At 43.5% G+C, this 21,823-nt stretch overlaps 2 protein-coding genes and 1 long non-coding RNA gene across 5 annotated transcripts in view; all 3 read left to right on the top strand.

Moving 5' to 3' along the window:
* Positions 1-25: 25 nt before the first annotated feature.
* LOC124341790 (pseudouridylate synthase 7 homolog) lies at positions 26-5,436 on the top strand. Its single transcript, XM_046794733.1, has 8 exons — positions 26-583; positions 649-1,079; positions 1,144-1,324; positions 1,382-1,561; positions 1,620-1,826; positions 1,898-2,334; positions 2,418-2,575; positions 4,729-5,436. Exons 1-8 carry the CDS (start codon positions 269-271, stop codon positions 5,100-5,102), a joined length of 2,283 nt encoding a protein of 760 aa, XP_046650689.1. The 5' UTR covers positions 26-268; the 3' UTR covers positions 5,103-5,436.
* A 2,504-nt stretch (positions 5,437-7,940) lies between these two features.
* On the top strand, positions 7,941-8,482 carry LOC124342241. The gene is made up of 3 exons (XR_006918719.1): positions 7,941-8,000; positions 8,094-8,295; positions 8,394-8,482. It is a non-coding gene; the product is annotated as an uncharacterized LOC124342241 (long non-coding RNA).
* Positions 8,483-9,276: 794 nt separating this feature from the next.
* LOC124344040 (bone morphogenetic protein 1-like) overlaps positions 9,277-21,823 on the top strand; it is a 19,146-nt gene continuing 6,599 nt past the window's right edge. For 2 of the 3 annotated variants that reach the window (XM_046797433.1, XM_046797431.1), the window contains exons 1-5: positions 9,277-10,393; positions 14,163-14,360; positions 14,714-14,800; positions 18,395-18,572; positions 20,170-20,196. In XM_046797433.1, coding sequence (XP_046653389.1) covers positions 14,180-14,360; positions 14,714-14,800; positions 18,395-18,572; positions 20,170-20,196 — 473 coding nt within the window. In that variant the 5' untranslated portion in view covers positions 9,277-10,393; positions 14,163-14,179. The remainder of the gene's footprint in view (positions 10,394-14,162; positions 14,361-14,713; positions 14,801-18,394; positions 18,573-20,169; positions 20,197-21,823) is intronic. The other variant, XM_046797432.1, reaches the window with a different exon arrangement.

Genomic DNA, 21,823 nt, shown 5'->3' with positions numbered 1-21,823 from the left:
GTGGTCCTGTCCCTGATAACTCGCCTGCATGACTCACGAGCTCGTTTCAAATTTGTTAAAATCTATTCTCGGTTAAATTTTCTACTCTTCGTTATTTTATGTAGATAACCAAGTTGGATTGTTCACTCGCTGTTTTCTCGTAGAATCTTAACTGTATTCTGAAAAACGGTTTAGCGTGTCACAGTAGCCAACACGTGCGTTGACTAAAACCGGTGTTCTGCCTTATTGATTACAGAATTTTTGTTCAACTTGATATACATTTTTGACAATGGAAGACAATGACTGCGAAAGTGTTAGTGAAGCGAAGGGCCAGACGATGAAAAAGAAAGTAAATGTCCTAGAGGCCATGGCCAAATATAACTTGAAGAAACAACAAGAACAGGAATTGCGAATGAAGGCCCCGTCAAAGCAGAAACCAACTCCTCCTGTTAGCCCAAAAGCCACCCCTGAAAAACACAATTATGGTGGGGAACGAGAATATGTAAAGACTGAAAGGAAGGAAATTGATGTTGGCATCTCCGAATATATTTGTAAAGGACAAGGCTTTTCAGCTATCCTCAAACAACGTTACTCTGATTTTCAGGTGAAATGAGTACAAATACCAAAGCATTATTAACAATATTAATCCATTTTTTTTTCAACATAAAGGTACATGAAATTGACATGGCTGGCAACATTATTCATTTAACAGATCAGACTATTGTTAAGTATGTTGAATCTAATGACACTGAAATGGTGGAAGAATCTGATGTTTTGACAGCAGACCAATGGAATAGTATTGAAGCAATGGTTAAAACAGGGGATCCAAAAACTGTTGAAATTGACGTTACAGAAAAGAGTAAGGAGGAAAGACAAAATATCCACAAAATTGTGAGGACAAAGTATGAAGAAGAAAATATTACCAGCAACTCAGGACCTGTTGATGGCAGAACAATTATGAAAATTTTCAAGATGGAAGGAAAACAAGAAAGACGTCGTAACGAAAAGCGGCGCATGGGCTGCATTTATACTCAATTCGTGTTGTATAAAGAAAATCTGAGCACAATGGAAGCAGTCAACACAATCGCTCGAGCGCTTAAGTAAATATTTACCATCCTTCATGTATTTTCACGGTAAAGAAATCAATCCTTACTTTTATTTTAGGACGAAAGCCGGATTCTTAATGACTGCTGGAACGAAAGATAAAAGAGCAATTACGAGTCAGTTAGTGACGTTAAAAAATACAGAACCTCTTAAGATTTTGAACAGTGTACGGAATAACCCTAAGATTGCTGTTGGGAATTTTTCCTTCACCAAACAACCTCTTCAATTAGGAAATCTGAAGGTACCGTTCATCCGAATCCATTTTGTTTTCATCTAATAATTATCATAATTTGTACAGGGTAATCGTTTCATAATAGCACTTAGAAATGTAATTGGCAACGAGAGTCAAATTTTGGCAAACCTCGAGTCGCTGAAAGAAGTAGGTTTCATCAACTATTACGGGTCCCAACGCTTTGGAACTCGACATGTTCCAACGCATTACATTGGAAAACAGCTGATTTTAGGGCGGTGGCAAAAAGTAATTCGATTAGTAAGGTGCTTTTCATATCTTCGTATTCATTTAAAATGTTTTACAGGCCATTGATTTAATTTTGGAGCCACCCGAGTTGAACGGCAGATTTCAACGCGATTTCGACCTCACACAAGCGCGTATCGAGTACAAATCCACAAGGGACGCTCATAAAGCCTTTTCGAAAATCAAAAGGAGCCTTCAAACAATCGAAGCTCAACTTTTATTACATTTGAAGAAATTTGGCAAAGATCTCGTCGGCGCCCTGAACTCCGTACGTTCCCCTTGACGTTAACTAAAATCTTCTACCACTTGTTTCATTAATATTTTTATTTGATTTTTAAGATTCCTCGCAACTTGCGACTCACTTACATTCACGCCTATCAGAGTTTCCTCTGGAACACTGTCGTTTCCAAGCGTCTTTCAAAGTTTGGTCCGAAACCGATTGTTGGCGATTTGGTCTACGTTCCAGGCACTTGCGATCCTGAAGTCGACGCGGAAATGGAATTGATGAACGAGGAATCCAGTGCTCTGGAACCTGCAAATGATCAATCCAGCGAGAAGGAAGCGGATGGCGAAAAGTCCAACGCAAAAGCGCAGCGCAATCAGCGCAAAGTCATGTTCATTGACGAGAACAACATAAACGACTACACGATCAACGACATTATTCTTCCACTTCCTGGCTTTGACATAACGTATCCCTCCAACGAAGTTGCCGGATGGTATACAGAGCTCCTTCAAGCGGATGGCTTGACTGAGATGGATTTCAAACAAAGCACAAAGTATATATGTTTTCTATTTTATTTCCCCCTTTTATATCAAACTTAAATCTTTTATATTCTCCCCTTCCTCGCATTCTTGACAGAACCTACAATCTCGGTGGAGCGTATCGACTCGTGATGTCAAAGCCGTCCGATGTGAAATGGAAATTCGTACGTTACGATGATCCTACTCTGAGCCTGATCCCATCTGACTGGGATCGACTGGAAAAGACCCAGCCTCCCGCCGCCGTCGCCGTGAAAGGTATCATCCCCTTGGCTCAATGGCAGGGTTTTTTTTTGTTGCTATGTCATTTCCTTTTCTCTTGTGTTTTACTTGCTACGGTTTACGGTGGAACGTTTCCCATCCATCTGGAAAGCAAAAATTTTCTTTGCTTTTTACTTTCCCATCTCCTTGAAGGCAGGAAAACATGAGGAAAAGAAATGAGTTTAAGGATCGGCACATTTCTCCCGCTCGCCTATCTGGTGTTATCGAAACTTGAGGAGGAAAATCTTTTGGGATTTAATTCTTAGGGCGAGAGACTTGTCTTTTTTTCTTCTTCTTCTTCTTCTTGCGGGGTTTAAGTTAGTTTTTCATCTCGAGCTGATGGATCGACCGAGCTCCACTTGTTTATTAGTTTTTCCCTCCCCTTCTTGTCGCTCTCTCCATCTCCTATGGTTGCACTTTATTTCCTTTCGCTTGAAGCGTCTGTACGAGGTTAAATAATCCCATTTTTATTATTATATCCGTCCCTCTTTTCTCTCTCTCTCTCTCGCTACACTTTCTCTCGCGGAAAGATAGAAGACTATGATAATTTCCTTGTCCTCCTTTTCTTTTTATATTTGTTGGTTGCCTCGGTAGTGGTGGTTGAATTGATTTCCACTGGGTCGGTGATCTTGTTTCGGAGGTTTCTTGGTGCTTTTCAGCTTAACACACACAGTCCTTCGACCCGACTTTTTCTTTTAAAGTGAGAAGACGACCCCAAACGTTCATCATGTTGAATTATTTTCCCTTTTTTTCTCTCTTTCTCGTAGCTGCATCACCACAATTTAAATATGTTTAAAAAAAGAAAGGAAAAGAAGCGACGGTAGTTAAAGAAAAAGAAAAAGTCATAAAGAATGGAAGAAGTAGTAGATGGTAGGCTGAGCTAGATAAGGGAGCCAATGCATTGATCGCCACTCTGTTCAACTCGCCCCCTTTTTCCCTATTCAAAGTGGCTCTTACATTTTCGGCACAATATTTATGTTGGGTCTTGCGCGATGGGTGGACAACTTTTCCATCTCTTTTGCCCGCCATATTTTTTTTTATATTTTTTATTCGGCAGACAATTTATTTTCATTTTTGTTCGCCTATTTTGACACTCCCGACAAGGAGGGAAAAGCAAAAAAGAAATCAATACTTTTTGGCGCTGTTTTTATTTGGTTAGGTTGTTTTTTTTTTCTTTAGCCAGCCGGACCGGGTTATTTTTCTGAGACTCGTGGCTGCTAGAAAAGCAGCAGAAGAAGAAGAATCCTTTTGTGTGTGTGTGTATGTGTGTGGATGATTGCGCCGAGGCATTATGAATGGCCGTTTGTGTGTGTGTGTTGTACTGCCTCACTCTTGTTGTTACCGCCGTCGCCCTTTGTGAGTGTCGGCGATGGCTGTCGGAGCGAAAGGAGAGGAAATCAACGTCTGCAGCCAATGAGGAAGCAGAGAGAGAGAGAGAGCTAGGAGTTTTGGGGAGGAGGTTTGTCGTGTGGGGGTCTCGCTATATTATGTGTCTGTCTGTCTGCGCGCACGATTGTTGACGGGCTGGTGCCGGTCGGATATTGGAATGGACGACAAGAGAAGTTTGTCCGTTATGAATGTCGCGATAGATGGAAAGTTGACTCGCCAACGATGGGGGAATTCGAGTAAAGAGCCGAGTAGGAACAGGAGGGGGGATAGAGAGGAGAGTAGGAGAGTAAGAGTAGATTGTCGACATTCATTCTAGCAAATCCCATTCACTTTTGCCCTTTTGACTCCTCCTTGGTCCTTGGCCCGCGCTTCATTAGTGTAGTGCCAAAATGCTTCATTTTCCCGTCGAGAAGACGTCACACACATCACTTGCGCCCATTATTGACGTTGCAAAGAACACGGAGCTAGGAGCTAGGAGCCCGGGTAGCTGACTGGCTGCTCCTACAGAACACTACTCGCCTTTCTCTCGTGTTATCTTTGAAACGGGACGGGGTGGGAGGTGGGGATCTTGGTATCCAATCGATGACGGGACACGGGCTGGGATTTCTTCCTCCTTCCGGCCTTTGTGCGCCGGTAATAGTGTTGGCTTCCGTGTCACTCGTGAAACATGAAATCTGAAATGGGAAACTTTGTGCCATTATGCGACTTTTTGACCCCCTTTTTTGAATATTATTATTTATTTATATTTCAAATGGTAATAGATGGCACTTACCTCGGACTGGTGTTGGAATTCAGCCTGCCCGCTTCGTCGTACGCCACCATGGCCCTTAGAGAGATCATCAAAATGGACATGAGTGCCGAATTTCAGACGTCACTCAACGATGCTGGCGGCACCAAACATCCGGCACCAGCCACCGCCGCAGCAGCAGCCGAAACCGTTTCCAGCGAACCCGAAGAAAAGCGAATTAAACTGGAGCCGGACGCGGATCCAGCGCCACCAGCAGTCGGCATTGAGTCATCTGAGGATCCAGCGACCAAAAAAATAAAAAAGGAACCGAACGAGGACCCACCAGCAGTCGGCATTGAAGATCCCGCGGCCAAGAAAATCAAAAAGGAGCGAATCACGTCCGATTAAAAGAAAAAAAAAGAGCTTTGAGGCTCTCCGCTTCTCCCGCCTTTCAACTTCAACCCGCAATTTTTTCATGACACGGAATTTATTTTCTTTCCTTTCCTTTCATTTTTTCCGTTTATTAACGACCCAAAAAATTAAAAAAATCTGAGCCAAAAATGAAAAAGAAAAATTGGCGACCTCCTGTCCTGTCACACACATTTTTGTTTTCCTGTTTGTTGAATTTTGTGCAGAACTGCCTGTCTGGTGGCGGTTTTTCGTGGAATCGTTTGCGAATGATTGTTTGAGCCGGCTGAGAGCAGCTGTCTCGGTTGAGAAAGCAATACACTCATGTCCATCGCCCACGTCTTGTTAAAGCCCCCCCAGAAAAAGATTCTAAACTCTCGACTCCCTTAACAGTTTGACTCTTTAAAAGCTTTTTCGCTATTTATTTGTTTAACTTTCTTTTTAACAATTCTTACCTCTTTTTTTTATTATTTTTCCTGTCTAGGGTGTGCAAACGGGTCAGATGCTCGTGTGTGTTATCTGGTGCATAGAAAATCCTGGACGAAATAATGGTCCACTGATTGGAACGGAATCATGTCAATACGAAACGCGCAGAGAAGGAGAGACGGGAGAGAGGTGAGAGATGGAAGGGCGAACGCGAGAGGAGAGAGCAAAGAATTTCTAATGGAAGCCATCAAGCGGATCTCCCGAAGCTGCTGCTGCTTGTGATTCGACGCCACATTCTCTGGGTGGAAACCGGGGTAGGGAGGGGAACGGACGCGACCAGAGAGAAAAATCCCAAAAAAAAAGGAGAAGAAAAGAAGAAGAAGAAGATCTCTCTTTTGATCATCGAGTCTTGTGTGTATGCGGGGGTCATCAAAAGAGCGGCCATGCGAATAGAGGAGAGAGTGAGTGGAGATTTCATATCCCCCTCCCCACCCTCTCTGGAAGTGACAGCTCGACATTGCAAACACGAACGCATATTCCCTCTTCTTTTTTTTTTTTACTTTTATTTTTATTTTTATTTCATTTTTTTTTTCTGCTTCTTCTTCCAGCCCCGGCACTCGGCGAGTCGACGTGCGTATCGGACGTCCATAAAAGAGAATAAGAACCCGAGAGCCATTGGAATTACGTATGGATACCCCCCTGCTCCTCTTCATGCACTTCGCACATGATGTCCTTTGAAGGGTTTTCGTCAAGCCTTTTTGGTGATTTCAAGTTTAACCGTCATTTTTGTTTTTGAAATATTTATTTGAAATCATTTCAGTTGATTTTTTGGCGGGTGGAAATCAGGATCGCCGTAATTCGGCCGGAGGCTGTTTTTTAGTTGAATGGAGCCCCTTTTAGTATTGAATCAAGGAGACCCTAATGAAGTTTGATTCAATCTTTTTTTTCTTCCTTCTCTCATCACTCGTCCCGCACTCTGTGAAAAGGAGTTACACTGGAATATCGTTAAAGAGACGAAAAGAGTTGAGTGCTGCTCTTCTTTTTCCTTGGGAGAAAAAAGAGCCTCGGCCGATTCAATATTTAGACAACATTCCAACTCCTTTTTTTTTTCTTTCCTCGTAAAGGACATTCTCTTTTCTCTCTGTTAAAAAAGAAGAACAAACTTTTTTTTATTGTTGAACGCCGTGGCTTTTGCTTTTTCTTCTCTTCCATTCGACTCTTCTTCTTCTTCTTTTTTATTAATATGATTTTCCCCGCGACGTGTTTGTGTGTGTACAAGGCTGCCGGAAAAAAAAAGAAAAGGAAAGAAAAAGTTTCTTTTCTTTGGCAGTCGAGAGAGAGTAAAGAAAAAAGAAGCGTGTCGCTAGGCAGAGCCCGTCAACTGGGCACCCTTCAAAGTTGATTGCGAAGAGAGAGAGAGAGTCTTACATACTTGCGCCCGGTATACACTATACTGTAGCAGCAGCATTTTCTTTTCTTTTCCTTTTGTGTGTGTCGTCAGTGTATACGCACGAGTCTCGTTACTTTTCCTGTCCGTCCTTTTTTTCTTCTTCTTCTACGACGACGACTGTGCACTCGTTTCTTTTCTTCTTCCCTTTTGTTGGCGGCCAACAACTGGGGCGCCCAGTTGCGTACAGCACCAACGATCCTTCGCAAAACAGTCGAGATGGCACAGCATATTCTCGCCCTGTCGCATGTCTCACTCATGCGTATGTATCAGCTCAGGAGCAGAGAAAACACACACACAGAGCTGGGGGGGGGGGGAAGAGAAAAAGAAGAAGAAGGAGCGGAAGGATCTCTTCCATTTGTTTGTTTGCCGGGGAGTAGTGGCGGCGGGGAAGGTTTCATTAGATGATGGGGCGCGCGTTTCGCCAAAGTGATACAGAGACCCTCCCCAATTTTCCTTCTCTTATTTTGTATTTAACCCAAAGGATCCTGGCGACGACCCCCATCTCTCTCTGCACAGTCAAAAGGAAGGATGGAGGGAGGAGGAGTCTGAATGTTATACTGACGTAGTCGTCGTCGTCGGCAGCAGCAGAGAGAGGGGAACTTATTGATCGAATACCAACGACTTCCTTGTCTTTCCCCAGACTATCTCTCTCTCTCTAGGAGATACATACACACACACACACTGGGGCTCTTGGCAGTCAAATAACTCTTTGGAAGACGATGACTCTTTATTTGAGATTTATCATTTCATTTATTTGTTTTTGCTCTTTTTCATTTATTTCCCCTACCGTCATCTTTTTTGTTTTTCCAGGGGATTCGCTGGGGGAGGCAACTCTTCCTGGCGCTTTAATGGCCAATATTTTTCTTTTTCCAGTTGGATATCTGTTGGCTTTGTTTGTTTTGTTTTGTTTTGTTTCAGGAGGTCCCCACGTCCGGATGAATTGATCTTCTTTCGACAATTCCGTCCCCTCTTTCCAGTCGGTTTGACATTTGGATCGAATTCGACACACACTCGACTCGCCGGTAATGATGGCAACTTTCCCTCTTTTCTTTTTCTTTCTTTCTTTCTCTCTTGGCGTTTGTTTCCGTTATTATCCCCTTTTGTCTCGCCAAAAGATGTTTGCAGCTTTCATTATCTATCTGCCACCAAAATGGCCGCCCATGTCTCTCTGTAGTGTCTTAAGTAGCAGGAGCCACACACACGCACACAGACCAGGCTATAGGAATCGGGACCGAAAAATATATCATATCATTACATCACCACCACACCCATTCCGGACGGCCTTTCTCTCTCTATGTGTGTGTGTCTGCCTGGTAGGTAATAACGCAATCAACTTTGTTATCTCCTCGTAAACCAATCTCTTTTTCCGTTGTGTGTGTTTTAAGACTTTCTTTTCTTTTTCTTTTTCTATTCAGGAGCTCTTTTGGCTAGGGCCCGCGCCAGCTGGACCCGGAGTTTGTTGCAATGGTCGAGTGTGTGTTGTAACTGGGCAATATCTGGGAAACTATAATATGGTGCAGACGTTTTTTTCACAGACGCGCAAAGTAAAACGTAAATAATTAATTATTGCCCGGGAGAGACCATCAATTCACGTCCGTTTTCATCGCGGAGATCATCAACTTGAAAAAGAGACAAACGCCAATCTCATCCGTGTAAATGGAGGGAAATTGCGCAAGAGGAATTGACCGGGCATCTCTTTTAAGTCTTTCCCTCCCATATCTTTTGATAACTGGTTACGTAAGAAGCCCCCGAAAATGAAAATCTCCCACAGCTTTCATCAATTTGATACCACGCGCACATCGCCAGGTTGTTGTACTCCGCCCACGGTACCAGCATCCAGCAGTAGCAGCAGCAGGTAGTAAGTAAGTCTTTACTATGGCTTAGATAGATTCCCCAGATGGAACCCCCAAACTAACCCTTGGCTTCTTATTATTGGTTCCAATAGAGAAACGATCAAAGTGGATGGACGCGGACCTCTTCTTTTCTTCCCGTCAAACGATTGGATTTGAGAGAATCTCCGGTCAATGGCAGACGTCCGACCCTTAAAAAAAGCTGCTGGAAAAGAAAAAGGAAAGGAAAGAAAAATAATAATTCAGACCCAAGAGGAAATGAGTGGACGTGTCATATTCGTCTGCCAACCCAAACAGGGACGGTGTTATCTCTAAATATAATATTTACAGCTGACATCAGCTGGATTATATAGTCTATTGCATCTTTTTTTCTCCTCTGCCCAGCAAAAAGAGAAATTTCTCCTTTTTTTTTCAATAATAATGTTTCGTATTTTTTCTTTTGCCCAGGGTCCAACGCCGGCGCAGTGTGTGTGTTGGTACAAAACGTCAAGTGTGTCTACCCCGCTGGTCTATATATCTCTCTCTCTCGGATATTTTGGCTCCTCCTCCTTTCTGCGCCGATCCTCTCGGCGCGACTCGCGTTCATTCTTCACAGACTCACACCATCCCTCACTCCATCTCTGCCTCTTTTTTCTCTCCCCTTACCCGGTCTCAAACTTTTGGCTACACCAAGAGGAGAGCAGCCCAGTCAAAGTCCAGCCAGCAACTCCCGCGCTGCTGCCGCCGCTGCTGCTGCTGTCGTCTCGGAAATACTCCGATCAGCATATCTCCCCTCACCCCACCCAACCGCCACTTGCATTTGAAAAGAAATCCTCCCCGACTCCTTCCAAAGTCGGAACCCTCTCACCCACCCACCTTTTTCACCCCCCACTCCCTCTTTCCACCTCTTTTTCTCTAACCACCCGTACCATCTCTTTGCCACCTACTCCCGGCGTCGTCGTCGTTCGTTCCTTGTATAACTGGTGGAGAGTGTGTGCGTGTGCGTGTGTGTGAGTGTGTGCGCGCCAGTGTGTGTGTGTGTGTTTCTTTTTTCCAGCCCCTCAACACCTTCGGCCATCGCTCAGGAGCAACACTCTCGACATTCCCTCAGCCGCCACCGACCAGGAGACAAGTCCTGAGCCGAGTTGTTGTTGTTGTGGTGGTGGTGTCTCTGTGTGTCTGTGCGTGCGTGTGTGTCATGTACCGATCCTTATTCTCTCGTCCGGCAATGTGTCGGCCAGTGTCTCAGTGTCTCAAATGACGGAAACCTTTGCCCAGTGAAACGGTTTTGAATGGGAAATCTGGGATCGAGGAGCCGCCAGGAGCCATTTTCGTCCACCAAGGAAAAGTGCAAATTGCAAAGTTGTTGTTGCTGTTGTTGACTCGGATCGGGAGGAAAACGACGACGACGACGGACTCGATCGGCTCCATCGATGCGAGCCATCAGTTTGAGTGGAATCAACAACAACAACAACCAGAGGAGCAGGAGCAGGAGCGGCTCGTCGGTTGTTGGGCAGAGGCGGCGGCGACCGCTTTGAACGAGTCGGTCGTCGACGGTGGATCCTACGGTCCAGCATGTTGCCCGGGTAAGTGTCGATTTTTTGGGTTATTCTTTGAGGGGGGGAAGTACAGCAGGTGGATTCCATTCCGGAAAATCTTTTGAGACTTTTGCGGAGTTTGAGGGAAAAAAAGAAGAGAGATTCTCTAGCTGCTCCGCTGGATTGTAGTTGGTAGTACAGTCTCTCTCTCTCTCCCACTGAGCATCCATGCTCCGTCCTATTGATTTTCTCTCTCTCCTCTCCATCCCTTGGGCGCCGTCCTCTCCCTCCTTTCCTCCTCTCGTTTTTTCTTCTTCTGGTGGGGTGGAACGGGGGGTGGTAACTCTGAGCGACCGGAAGGAAAAGAAGAGATCCAACACAATTTTTTTTTTTTTAATTATTATTTGGCGATCTTTCTATTTCCGGTTAAAGGCGACTTTATTTTTTCAAATTTTTGCGCGCGAAATTCAAAAAAAAAAAATCAAATGTTTGGCTATTTTTGGATTTAGTTTATATTTTGACTGGCCAGGAGTTTACATTTAATAGCAAAAGTTGAGAGAGAGATAGGGGGAGGGCATGATTTCCCATGTAGACATTTCATCCCCCCGTGTGTGTCACGCCGAGCGTTTGTTCTTTCATCCGGTATTCCATCCGGACGGAAAGGGGAAACGAAAAAACGAAAAAAAAGAAATGGGTTAGACGTCGGGAGTTGAACGGAGCAGAGAGAGAGTAGTAGTGGGTATGGTCCTTTGGAGATAAAAACAGGGAACAAAAGTCTTGTGTGCTGGGGCCGCCACACACACACACACAACCGCAACGAGGCAGACGAGGCCTGAAAACTTTTCACTCACGCCCCCCCCCCCCTCCTCGCTACTGGGAGGCGGCTAGGGTAAAAGCAGCTAGAGTTGCGCTGTGTTATTGTGTCGTTGTATCGATCCTTTAATCATCCATCCGGCCACACAGGATCCCCCCCCCACCACCACCACCCCATACCACGAAAATAACCGCACAACAACAACAACCCAGCCGAGTGATCCTGCCGGTCGACAAATAAATCAAAGACACGGCAGAGTTTTTTTCCAAAAAAACGAATCAATTGGATATGTGTGGCTTTTCTCGATCAGCTACTTTTTGTGTGTGTGTTATATCCTGGCCGTGACAACGGCCTGGTGAAGAGCGGGGTAGGCCGTAACGGGAGAAAGTCGTTTTCTCTCTTGTGTGCCGGGCGGAAGAAACCGACATGTGTGTGTGGATGGGGTAGGAGGTGCTGTCCCTTGGCAACATCCCACCATCCGTTGTGCTTCTGCTCTCTCTGCCTCAAATCCAATTATTGACGACAAAAAGGGAGGGGGAAAGGGAGAGAAAAGGGAGAGAGACTCTGCTCTTGGCTGGCTCATCGTTTGTACAAGTGAAGGTGTATCTCATATCAAAAGAAGAAGAGGAGCCGAGATGTCGTTTTTATTGACTGACGGAGGTTGCCGGGGTGCGGGCGAGGGCCAATGACGTCACATATGCCGAAGAGAAAAAAAAAGATGGAATGACTCTTTTTATTTTGAACGAGTCGACTACTTGGCTCTCTTTATCTTTCCATCTATCAAGATGAGCCACCCTCTCGCGCATAGACATTAATAGTTCAGGCAGTGTCAAGGAGGAATTTAAAAAAAAATACGCATCTTGTTTGAGATGGGCGGGGCTCTTCATTTCTATCCATCAATATAACTTGTGTCTCCCAGACGAGAGATTTACTAATTACATACCAACAATTGTGTGAGCTCTGCTCTCCTGTTGTCTCGATACAAGGCCATTGACAGTCGTGCAGGATCGGAAAATTGCTTTGCTGCCGGATATCTAATCAGAAAGTTGTTGCCATTCAAACTTTGTGTCAACTGGGCTGGGCCGCCGTTTTGATTAAACTTGACATTTTATTTTGAAATTTCGAAAAATTTTTTGGCGCCATTTAAAAAAAAAAGGAAGGTTAGGATCCGCTGTTGAGATTCACACGGATAATACATCAGGAACTTGGATCTCTCTGTATGTATGTGCGGAACAAGACCAAATAAATGAGCACTCGCCAAACGCATCCAGCTGGTTTTTCTCTCACGACTAGGAACCCGTTTATTTTCTTCTGGGTTTCCTTTGGCTGTGTTGTTGTTGCATAATGCGCATCATTTTCTTGGCGACCCAAAAAATATTTCCCAGGGCCGAGTAAAGATGCGCGCTGGGCGATCGATACATCAAACCAGCAGCAGCAAATAATCCATCCATCCGCCAAGTGTATTTTCTCGTTATTGCAACAAAGATCAAGATCAAGCTAGAGAGAGAGAGAAATTAGAGATCCGCTGAAGCGGAGGACGCTACGCGGATGGATGGTCCTCCTAACAACAACAACAACAACAACAACAAAAAATAACCCTGACAGATTCCATTTTTTCCTCTACCCATCTCAATGATGGAAACTGGTAAATCACATTCAATCTAATATCCGGGTTCTGGATTAATAATACTTTCGGTTGTCTTATGACGTGTGTGTGTGTTGGGGGTCGTAGTATAAGATAAGACACACACACACGCAAAAAAACAAGTAGGGCGATGATGATTATTACTAACTAGTATATCAAATCGGTATGGGGTGGAAAAAGAAAGAAAGATGTGCTCTCATCTACTAGCGGAATTCCGGCGTTTATTATTATTACTTTTTTGTTCTTTCGGTGTTGTTGGGGGATGTTGGGGAGTTGATTTGATTTATTGGTAGCCAAAAGGGCGGCAGAGAGGAGGGTTTTCCTGTATATATTAAAAGTGTATAGTCGCTCTTTTTGGCGATAGATGTGTAATATATATTGATACACACAACTACTAGACACACGCGCGCACCCGCCGTCAGATGTATAGCTGGGCGCAGTTGACAGCGCTCCCATATCGATCCGCTCTGCGTATAATAGCCAACGACGGCCCACACACAAAATCTTGCCATATCCTTTTTTTCTCTCCTCTTTGATTTGCAGAGATTCTTTTGATTTATTTATTTATGGGTTGGCCATTTTTCGTTTTTGATTGGCAGAAAAAGGAATGAAGAAAAGCAGATCTCTTAGATTGACGAAATGAATCCCGCCAAGAAGAAAACGTACAAGCGTATTGGCAAATGGAAATGACACACGCACCGGAGCCAGCCGGCCAGCCCAGCCCAAAGGAGCCCGAATAATTCTCTAGGGTTTACGCTCCTATAGTTATACAATGTCAAGTCTCCCCACCGATGTCCAAGGACACGAGAAACTAAAACACACACACAACCAACCAACCAACTAGAACCAACAGAAAAATAAAGAGATTGTGGGGTAGCAGCAGCAGCGGCCAGCAATAGTCCGTATAGAGACTTGCTTGCCCTGCGCTGGGGCCAGCACACACAACATCATTAGCTTTTCTTCCTCCTGCCCACCGAGTTGCTCTTTACTTTTTGGGTTAGAGGTTTTATTTTTCTATTTTATTTATTTATTTTTTACTTGGCTTGGGCTCCTGGCTCCTTGATACTCGGTCCAATTGAAACAAGCCTTGCAGCACGGGGGGGTACCACCCGCCGGCCGTCTGTCCGTCCCTACTCGACTAACAAACTTTGGCAGTCCAGTCAAGTTTTTGACTGGAAACTACGGATCCATCCTTATGTGTGTTATTCCATTTTCTTCTTCCATCCCTCCCACAAATTGTTTCATTTCAAATTGAGCATCAACTTTTGTGTGTGTGTCGAGAGATGATGATGATGACGGGGTGGGTCGAGTTCATTCTGAAATTCTTTTTTTTTTCTTTTTCTTTTCTCGTTTCCCAGGAAGGGCACCGGCCATCATGAAGGTCTCGTCAGAGTACTTGTCGAAAATTCGCGTCCGCTTCAAACCTTGCCGACAACTAATACGGCCGGCTTCACTAACAACGACAACAACAGCAACAGCAACAACAACAACTCGTCTCCGGCTGATGACAGCTCTCTTGCTCATCCTACTCTTGCCTCGCTCCTTGTCAGCTCAAGGTACACACATCAACTCTAAATGGTTTTAAAGGGAAATCTCCATTTTAAATATATATACAACAACGCTGGTGGATTATTATCCGCATTCCATCCGCCCAGGCGGGGAGAGAGAGGTAGATGGAGAGCGGTGGTGATTGTTTCCAACTTTGTTGTTGTTCTACACGACTGAGTTAGTTTACTTTGAGAGCTCCTGGACTACTTACTTTACGTAGTCTAATACCAAGTTGGGGTCAAAGATTCCGGCTTACATTCTTGATTGATGAATGGCCAGCGAGGGGGATGGTCAGACCCGGTTGGTTGTTCATTTCATTGATTTATTCGATTTTTCTTTTTTTGATCCGATCCTACCACAGGCTACGACGTGTTTATCGACTTGGAAGAGGAAGGTACGTCGCTGGACGACACCAAGATCTCCGTCTCCACCACTAACGACGGACTAAGTAAGACAAATTCCGGCATATTATTTCATTGTAGTATAGTTTTATGGGCGTCTATCTACAGATAGTCTCTAAGCTGGAAAGGGGAGGATGATCACACACGAGTCGTACGATGATTATTAGTCTTAGTGCCAAAAATCTTTTTTGGCGTCGTCTTTCATTTCCTTCCGGCTCTTTGTAACTATTACACACACACACACACAACCCCCCTCTCCCAATTCTGTGTCGGGCTCCTTATACATTTATATCCATTTATCTACGAGCGGCTCTCCTTCTCTCTCTGTGTTGTGTCATTGATCATCGCTGCTGCTGCTGCAGCATCTTCACCGCAGTCAAAGCGAACGGTCATATAATATTACACGCTGGCGAGGAGGATGTTCTTTCTATTGCGCGCGCGGCTCCTTCTTCTTTCTCTCGACGGACGACCTATTTTCGCTTTATAGCGCAGGATTTTTTCTCCTTTTCCTTTTTTTTTCTTGCCATTCGACTGTTGCCAACTGCTGTATCAATCGATTGGCATAGATATCCACTTTTTCCCTTTCGCGATGTAGACGAGCCCGCAAAAACTGTACCCACGTTTATTAGACGACTTTTAATGTTGATGATTTCCAGGCTCCTTAATCAAAAACAAAAATATTTCATTGTTGTCGAGACTAATGACGCCATTAAGCTCGGCACTAATTGCGCGACACTCTGTTTGAAACAAGGAAAGGTACTAATAATAATAACAGAACAAAGTCTAACGCTGGGGTTTAATGATCTCGTTAGTATTTTGTACTAGCGCGTGTTAAAAGGATGTTGGTGGCGGGGTTGTTGGGAGATGGCGGATCATCACTTTTTCGAGGGAAGACGTGTAAATATAGATCAAGAATTCGCCGAGTGTTAACATATAGACCTATCCTATACACACGTGCCCTTATTGGGTTTGGCTGTGTAATAGGAGAGTGAAGGAAAGGAGCCCATTGTTGGTAGGGAGGGCCAAAAGAAAGATGAGGACAAAAGGATATATACTGTTATGAGATATCCTTGCGTCTAGCAGGCGAGCGGGGAGGGGTATAGGATTGATTAGATTAAACATATATATATACAATAATAATATCGAGACTAAATGGGATTAGTTGTTGAAGCCCTGGCTCCCAATAGCCCCTTCTCTCTCTCTTTTCTTTCTCTTTTTCTTTCTTTTGAATGATGAATCAAGTCCAAGACTATTTTCTTGCTCCTTAATATCACAAGGCTCCTATTTTTTTCCCCCTCCTTCTTGTTCCTGGCTCCTTTGTCTTTACAAGACCTCGGGGCTCCTGGCTCCGTATTAGTTTTAGCTTAGGTTTTTTTTTGTTGCTAAGGCGGAACACGTTCCAGCCACACACACACACAGCAGAAATAAAAAAAGAATCCTGCGTGGAACGGCAATCGATCAAGAGTTTGAACAGCTGAGGCTCCTTAAATCATACCTAAATTGCCACTGTTTTTTGGGTGGTGGTTTCTCTAGAGAGAGAAAAAGGAAAGGTATGGTGTCCAGCGGTGGGAGCTCTCTATAGTTGGTAGTTGTGAAACTGGTTGTGTGGTAGTAGTTATTGTTGTAAAGCTTCTTCTTCTTTCTTTTGTGCGGTGGTTGCGCTGCAAGTCCTGCAACATATGTTTCCTTTTTTTTCTTTGGGGTCTGCCGAAGTGTATTTTTAGATGGGCGAACGCTCCTTGGGCTCCTAGCATCAATAAGAAACGGAGAGCAAGGAGAGAGAGAGACACACATACTGTGTACTACTAAAGGCGCTGCTGTGAAGCTATTGATTTTAGGTCGTCTAACGTCGCCGTCGTCGTCGTCGTCGAGTGGAGTGGAGCGGAGCGTAGGAAAAAAGATCTAAAGGAGCTGGAGAATTGGACCCAACTGGGAGCTCTTTGCACCAGTACACAACACCAAGGCCAAGGAGTTTGGGGTAGATTGGGTCTGTTGGGAGAGAGAATGTAGACAGAGAGAAACTCAAGAGGCTCCTAGAAAGAATAAGGAGCCCCCGAAAAGTATAGAAGGGAAAGAAAAGATGGGGTTGGATGGTGGACATTGGAGAAGGAGCTTTTTATTTTCTTTTAAGGAGCGAAGGACGTTAGATGGACAAAGAAGGAACGAACGGAACAAAAAAACAATTCTTTTTCGGGCCATCCTGCTCCTGTTGTTACAGCCATGAACTATAAAAAAGAGGGAGAGAGATAGGAGCTCCTCTCTCGGCTGTCCGTCCCCAAGATTGACTATTACATTTTCCAGCGGACTGGTCACTCTCTCGACTACTTTTGTGTGTGTGTGTGCTGTTTGTTTTGATAGTTTATGTGGACAACGGCCGCTGGGCCTCCACTCTCGTGTCGCCCTGATGGATATGCCCGGCTGCTATAAATAATATCCGGAACCTCCTTTTTTTTGCGTGATATCAATGAAAACGACCCCCAACACTTTTTATGTTGGCCGGGGCGAGAGATGAGCGTCCAGTTGATTAATAGGCCTAATTTATTTCGTTTGGTTGAGTGTATTTTAGATTCTGATTGACTTGGTATACTTCGTTATTTATAACACTTGATTGAATTCCGGAACAGGAGTAGTAGGAGGGAGGGGGGTGACCACCCGGAGTGGCGATACATAATAAGTGGCCAGGAGCACAACTGTGGACTGAGCAATCGTCCAATGATTGGAGAGTTGAGGGTGTTGCTACTGCGCGGCGTTCTATTCCGGCGGCAGCCCTTATCGATTTATTTTCCTACGTCGAATCCACACACACACACACGCTAGCCAGCCAGCCCAGCAAGTTTGAGACTGGGCTGCTGCTGCTGCTGCTGTGTCGGTTGTCCTCGCTCCTATCCGAATGTAAAGAAGAGCAAGACTGATAAAATATAGATATGTGCGTAAAGGAAAGAAGACAGTAGTCTCTCTCTTCTCCAGTGTGTCTCTGTGTGTGTATACAGTCAAGAAATACAAAGAAAAGAAGCTTTGCTATATAGCCGCTGAACTGTTAAACCATGAGAGAGCATTAAGGGCCATAAAAGCGACATGGATTTACAGCTGGAAAAAGAAAAAAATAGTAGTAATAGCAGCGGAGAAGAAGAAGGAAAAAGGAGATGGCGTTTCTTTTTCATTGACATGGTCGTCGTCGTCGTCGGCTGAATTTCTTATTTTTCTTTTTCAAGGAGAACTTTTTTTGGCTTTTTTATTTTCGGATCCGAAATGTTTCAATTGATCCTCTCCTCCCTCGACAACAGATGCGGGTATGGATATCAAATGCGACGACACACACAAACATTTTCTGATTCCGACCAGTCGCATGCATAATTCATGAATTTTTTCTTTTTTTTTTTCTTTTTCTTTTATGATTAGGCAATATAAAAGGGAGGGCATGTCACTGCGATTTTCTTTTTTCTGTGTCAGGGTCCTTTGGCTATTACAGTTATTTCCATATCAAGTGGAGAGGCTAGACAAATAACAGCTGGCTTCCTTGGTCGTTCTATTTTTGGCCATATTTTACTCAAGGAATTATTAATTGATGAAATATTTGTTTCCGTCGACTAAATTACTTTTTTTTCTTTTTTCTCTTGAAAAATGTTTTTCTGTTGTTTCAGAATGCGATCGGACGTTTGTGAGCACGAACGAAGGGTCTCGCAACGGGACGTTCGCCTCGCCGCTGTTGGAGAACCAAGAAGGACACGTGCGCCAATGCCTGTTCACGTTCGTGGCCGCCCCGGGAGAGCGCGTTCATCTGACTTTCAACATGTTCAATCTACGCGGCACGCCCCCAGAGTAAGACAATCAACACCAACCAACCAACCACACATATCCTACCCACCACCACCATCACCAAAAAACAGATCACACACATACCAAAACCACAAAACCCCATTTTATTTTATTTTATTTTATTTTATTTTTTGATCAATTATTTTATTTTATTTTTAAATTTGAGTTTGGCGAAATTTTTTTTATTTTTTGGGTTTTCCCAATTTTTCGGTTGCCTGGCGAAAAAGATGGACAGAATCGATCGAGGTTGTGACTATTGGGAAAAAAGCATTTTCAGGGATTTTCTTTAACAATAAAGAGATTTACTCGACGTCCGCAAATACCCTCGAGGATTTTGTGCCCAAATAAAATTTTGGGGGGAAAAAAGTAAAAAAAAAAAAGAAATTTAAATTGCAAATGTGCTGCAAACTTGCAAACATTTTCAGATGGTGGGCGTGGTGTTGTTGTGTCAGCAACGACAAGTTTTCTTGTTTCGTTTTTTTAAACTTTTTCCGGGAGATAAACGAGAAAAAGTCCAAAAGAGGAAGAAGAAGTCTTGTAATCTTAAACAACTTTGTTTGATTCCCTTTTATTATTATTATTATTATTATTCTTTGAGACCGACGGGGCGAGGGGGGGTGTACATAGTGGAGAGTTTTGCGTCTTATTACTTTTCAAAAGTTTATTTTTTTCCCCGCCTTGTGTAGGCTACGCGTCAGCTGCTGGTCAGCTGTTATTACATCCGGCTTAGGCTAGAAGCTTTTAACGATGTCTCGATTGATCTGAAAGAAAGGGTCTCCGATCCAAGTTTTATTTCCTTTTTTGTTTCACTATACAGTACGTCGTCACTATACGAACAGAATGAGAAGAAGAAAAAAGGCTTTAAGCTGTAAATAAACCAAAAAGGCCTGTGGCTAGTGATCGCCATCCGCTGGATTTATTCCGACTGTCGAGGCAGACACACACACACACACGTTCCTTTTCAATTTGTATTTAGCTCCCCCCGACTGCCCCCCAAATCAGATTTCGGAAAATTCTAAATCAATGCGGATTATGACCGATTTCGTTCTTCCACAGCCGGGATTACATACGGTTTGGCAACCTAAAAAAACTCGGTTTTCTTTCTTTCTTTTCCTGGTCCCATTTTTGTTATTTCTTAAATTTTTTTAGATTTGGCGGTATTTTTGAAAAAATTATTATTCTAGTCTGAGCTGTTTTGATAGAATTCACGTCGTAGAAGTTGATGAACATTGAACATTTCGATCATTTTTTACGAGTTATAGTGTATATAGTAGGCCGATGCACAAAACTGCACAAAATCCCCCGAGTCGACAATCGACACTCCAATTTGAAAATATTTACTTGATGAAAACAACAACAAACAACTACTAACTCTCTCCCTTTCCCAGAAAGTTTGATTGATTTTTCTTTTTTTCAAACTTAGAATTTCTATCTTTTTCATTCTTTTTTGCGCATCATGTCCTCCGCGTTGTTTGTTTGGTTTGGTTTTTTTCCCCTCCCGTTTTTTTTTCGTTCTACTCGGTTTTCCGTTTGATCTTATTCGTTTTTGTTTGTTTTTTTATTTGCGTGCGTGCGTGTGCTGCTTGCTGCCCGATCACAGTGGATCCACCGCCGGACACACAGCCATGTAAGTTTTTGCCAGCCAAAAAAAACAAAAAAACAAAACAAAACAAACAAAACTTTTATGTATTGTTCCCGGGAGAGGGGAATTTGATATTAGAAAAAAAAAATCTCGTTCAAAATATTTAAAAAATTTTTCGCCATGATTTGATGTCAAAAAAAATTGTCTACCAGGAAATTGAGTCAAAAATTTGCATTATTATTTGACACAGGGATATCAAATAGTGTAAGGGCAGTTATTTTGGTACAATTTTTCTTTTTTTAAGTTTCCATCACTCATTTTTTTGTCCATTCCATCCCTTTTCCTTTTCTATGTGTGTGTGTGTGTGTGTGAGTGTTTTGATTGTGTGATGTTCTCCATTTCGTTGGCTGTCGCCTTCGTCTTGTTACGTCAGAAAAGAAGGGGGCGGCACAAAGTAAAAAAAAAAGAATAATATTTTCCCTCCGATGAAACAAGATCCATAAATCGCAGGGTCCCGACTGAAATTGAACTGTCAAAATCTCTTCTTCTTCTTCTTCTTTTTTTTCGGGAGTCTAGAACATGTACTATACGTACATTCCCACCAACACACACACACACCCACACACACTCTCTTTTTATGTGCTAGCTGTAATAATATAGAGAAGCGGGCGGTCCCTATACGTGTTAACACTGCTCCTATGCTCGGCCTCACGCTCCACTCGTTTTCCCCCCCACCATCTCGTTAAATTTCCCGCCGACGCTGTTCGCAATGATGTTAGGAGGGGCCTCCTCCACTCCGGAAAGATCATCTTTCCTTATTTTTTGGCTATTCGGGAGGCCTGTCGTCTTTTTATTTTCCTTTGTTGACTCGAGTTTTTAACCGTAAATTATTATTCTCTCCTTTTGTTGTTTCATCGGGTTCATCTGATTTAATTCACTTTTTTTTTTCCAATTGAGCGAATTTGGTTTATAGCCGCAGGGTAGATATGCGCAAGTTAGAAAAAAAAAGAAAAGCAAATGGCGGAGATGATGGAGAGCCCGAAGCGGGAGTCGATTTTGATGGGTAAATACTACTCTCCAAGGCATATACACACACACAGAGTGTATAGATTTAAGGAGCATCTTCTTCTTTTCCCCCGGCTCCTAACGGGGAGGAAGTAATTCTTTTTCTTCTTCCTTGTTTGCTCCTATTCTATACCTGCCTGTTATTGTCTGGTTGAGTTTGTTACACTCGAAAGGGAAAATCCTGTTCCACATTAACGTCAGATTGGCTCTCCCCTACTACATCACGTGGTGTTTTCTCTTCTTTTTTCTCTCCTTCTGGTTTTTTTGTTATGTTTTTTCGTGGTGAGTAAGAGGGTTAGGTTAGTCTGTGCATTTGCCTCCTGCAGCCGCCACCAGCGCCGACGAATGCTGATAGATCACGAGTATTGATTGTTTGTTTGTGCTCCTAGCTCCTGTATGCAGTACATGCCCAGGGATTATATAGACGTCTACCGAGTATAGAAAACACCAAAAATAGGAACAAGGCCTAGCCCTGTGTTTTTTTGTTTCTTTTATTTTTTTTTGTTTACGGGGGGAAGGCTAAAGACTCTGTGTGTGTGTGTGTGCTATGGCTCTGTCGGCTTGAAAACCACCAATCCGGCTTTTCATTTGGGCCGTTTCCCTCTCT

The sequence above is a fragment of the Daphnia pulicaria genome, chromosome 6, assembly GCF_021234035.1.
Source record: "Daphnia pulicaria isolate SC F1-1A chromosome 6, SC_F0-13Bv2, whole genome shotgun sequence".
In the NCBI taxonomy this organism is placed as follows: domain Eukaryota; kingdom Metazoa; phylum Arthropoda; class Branchiopoda; order Diplostraca; family Daphniidae; genus Daphnia; species Daphnia pulicaria.
Note: the sequence above shows the minus strand (reverse complement) of the source record. Positions and strands in the feature narration are given on the sequence as shown.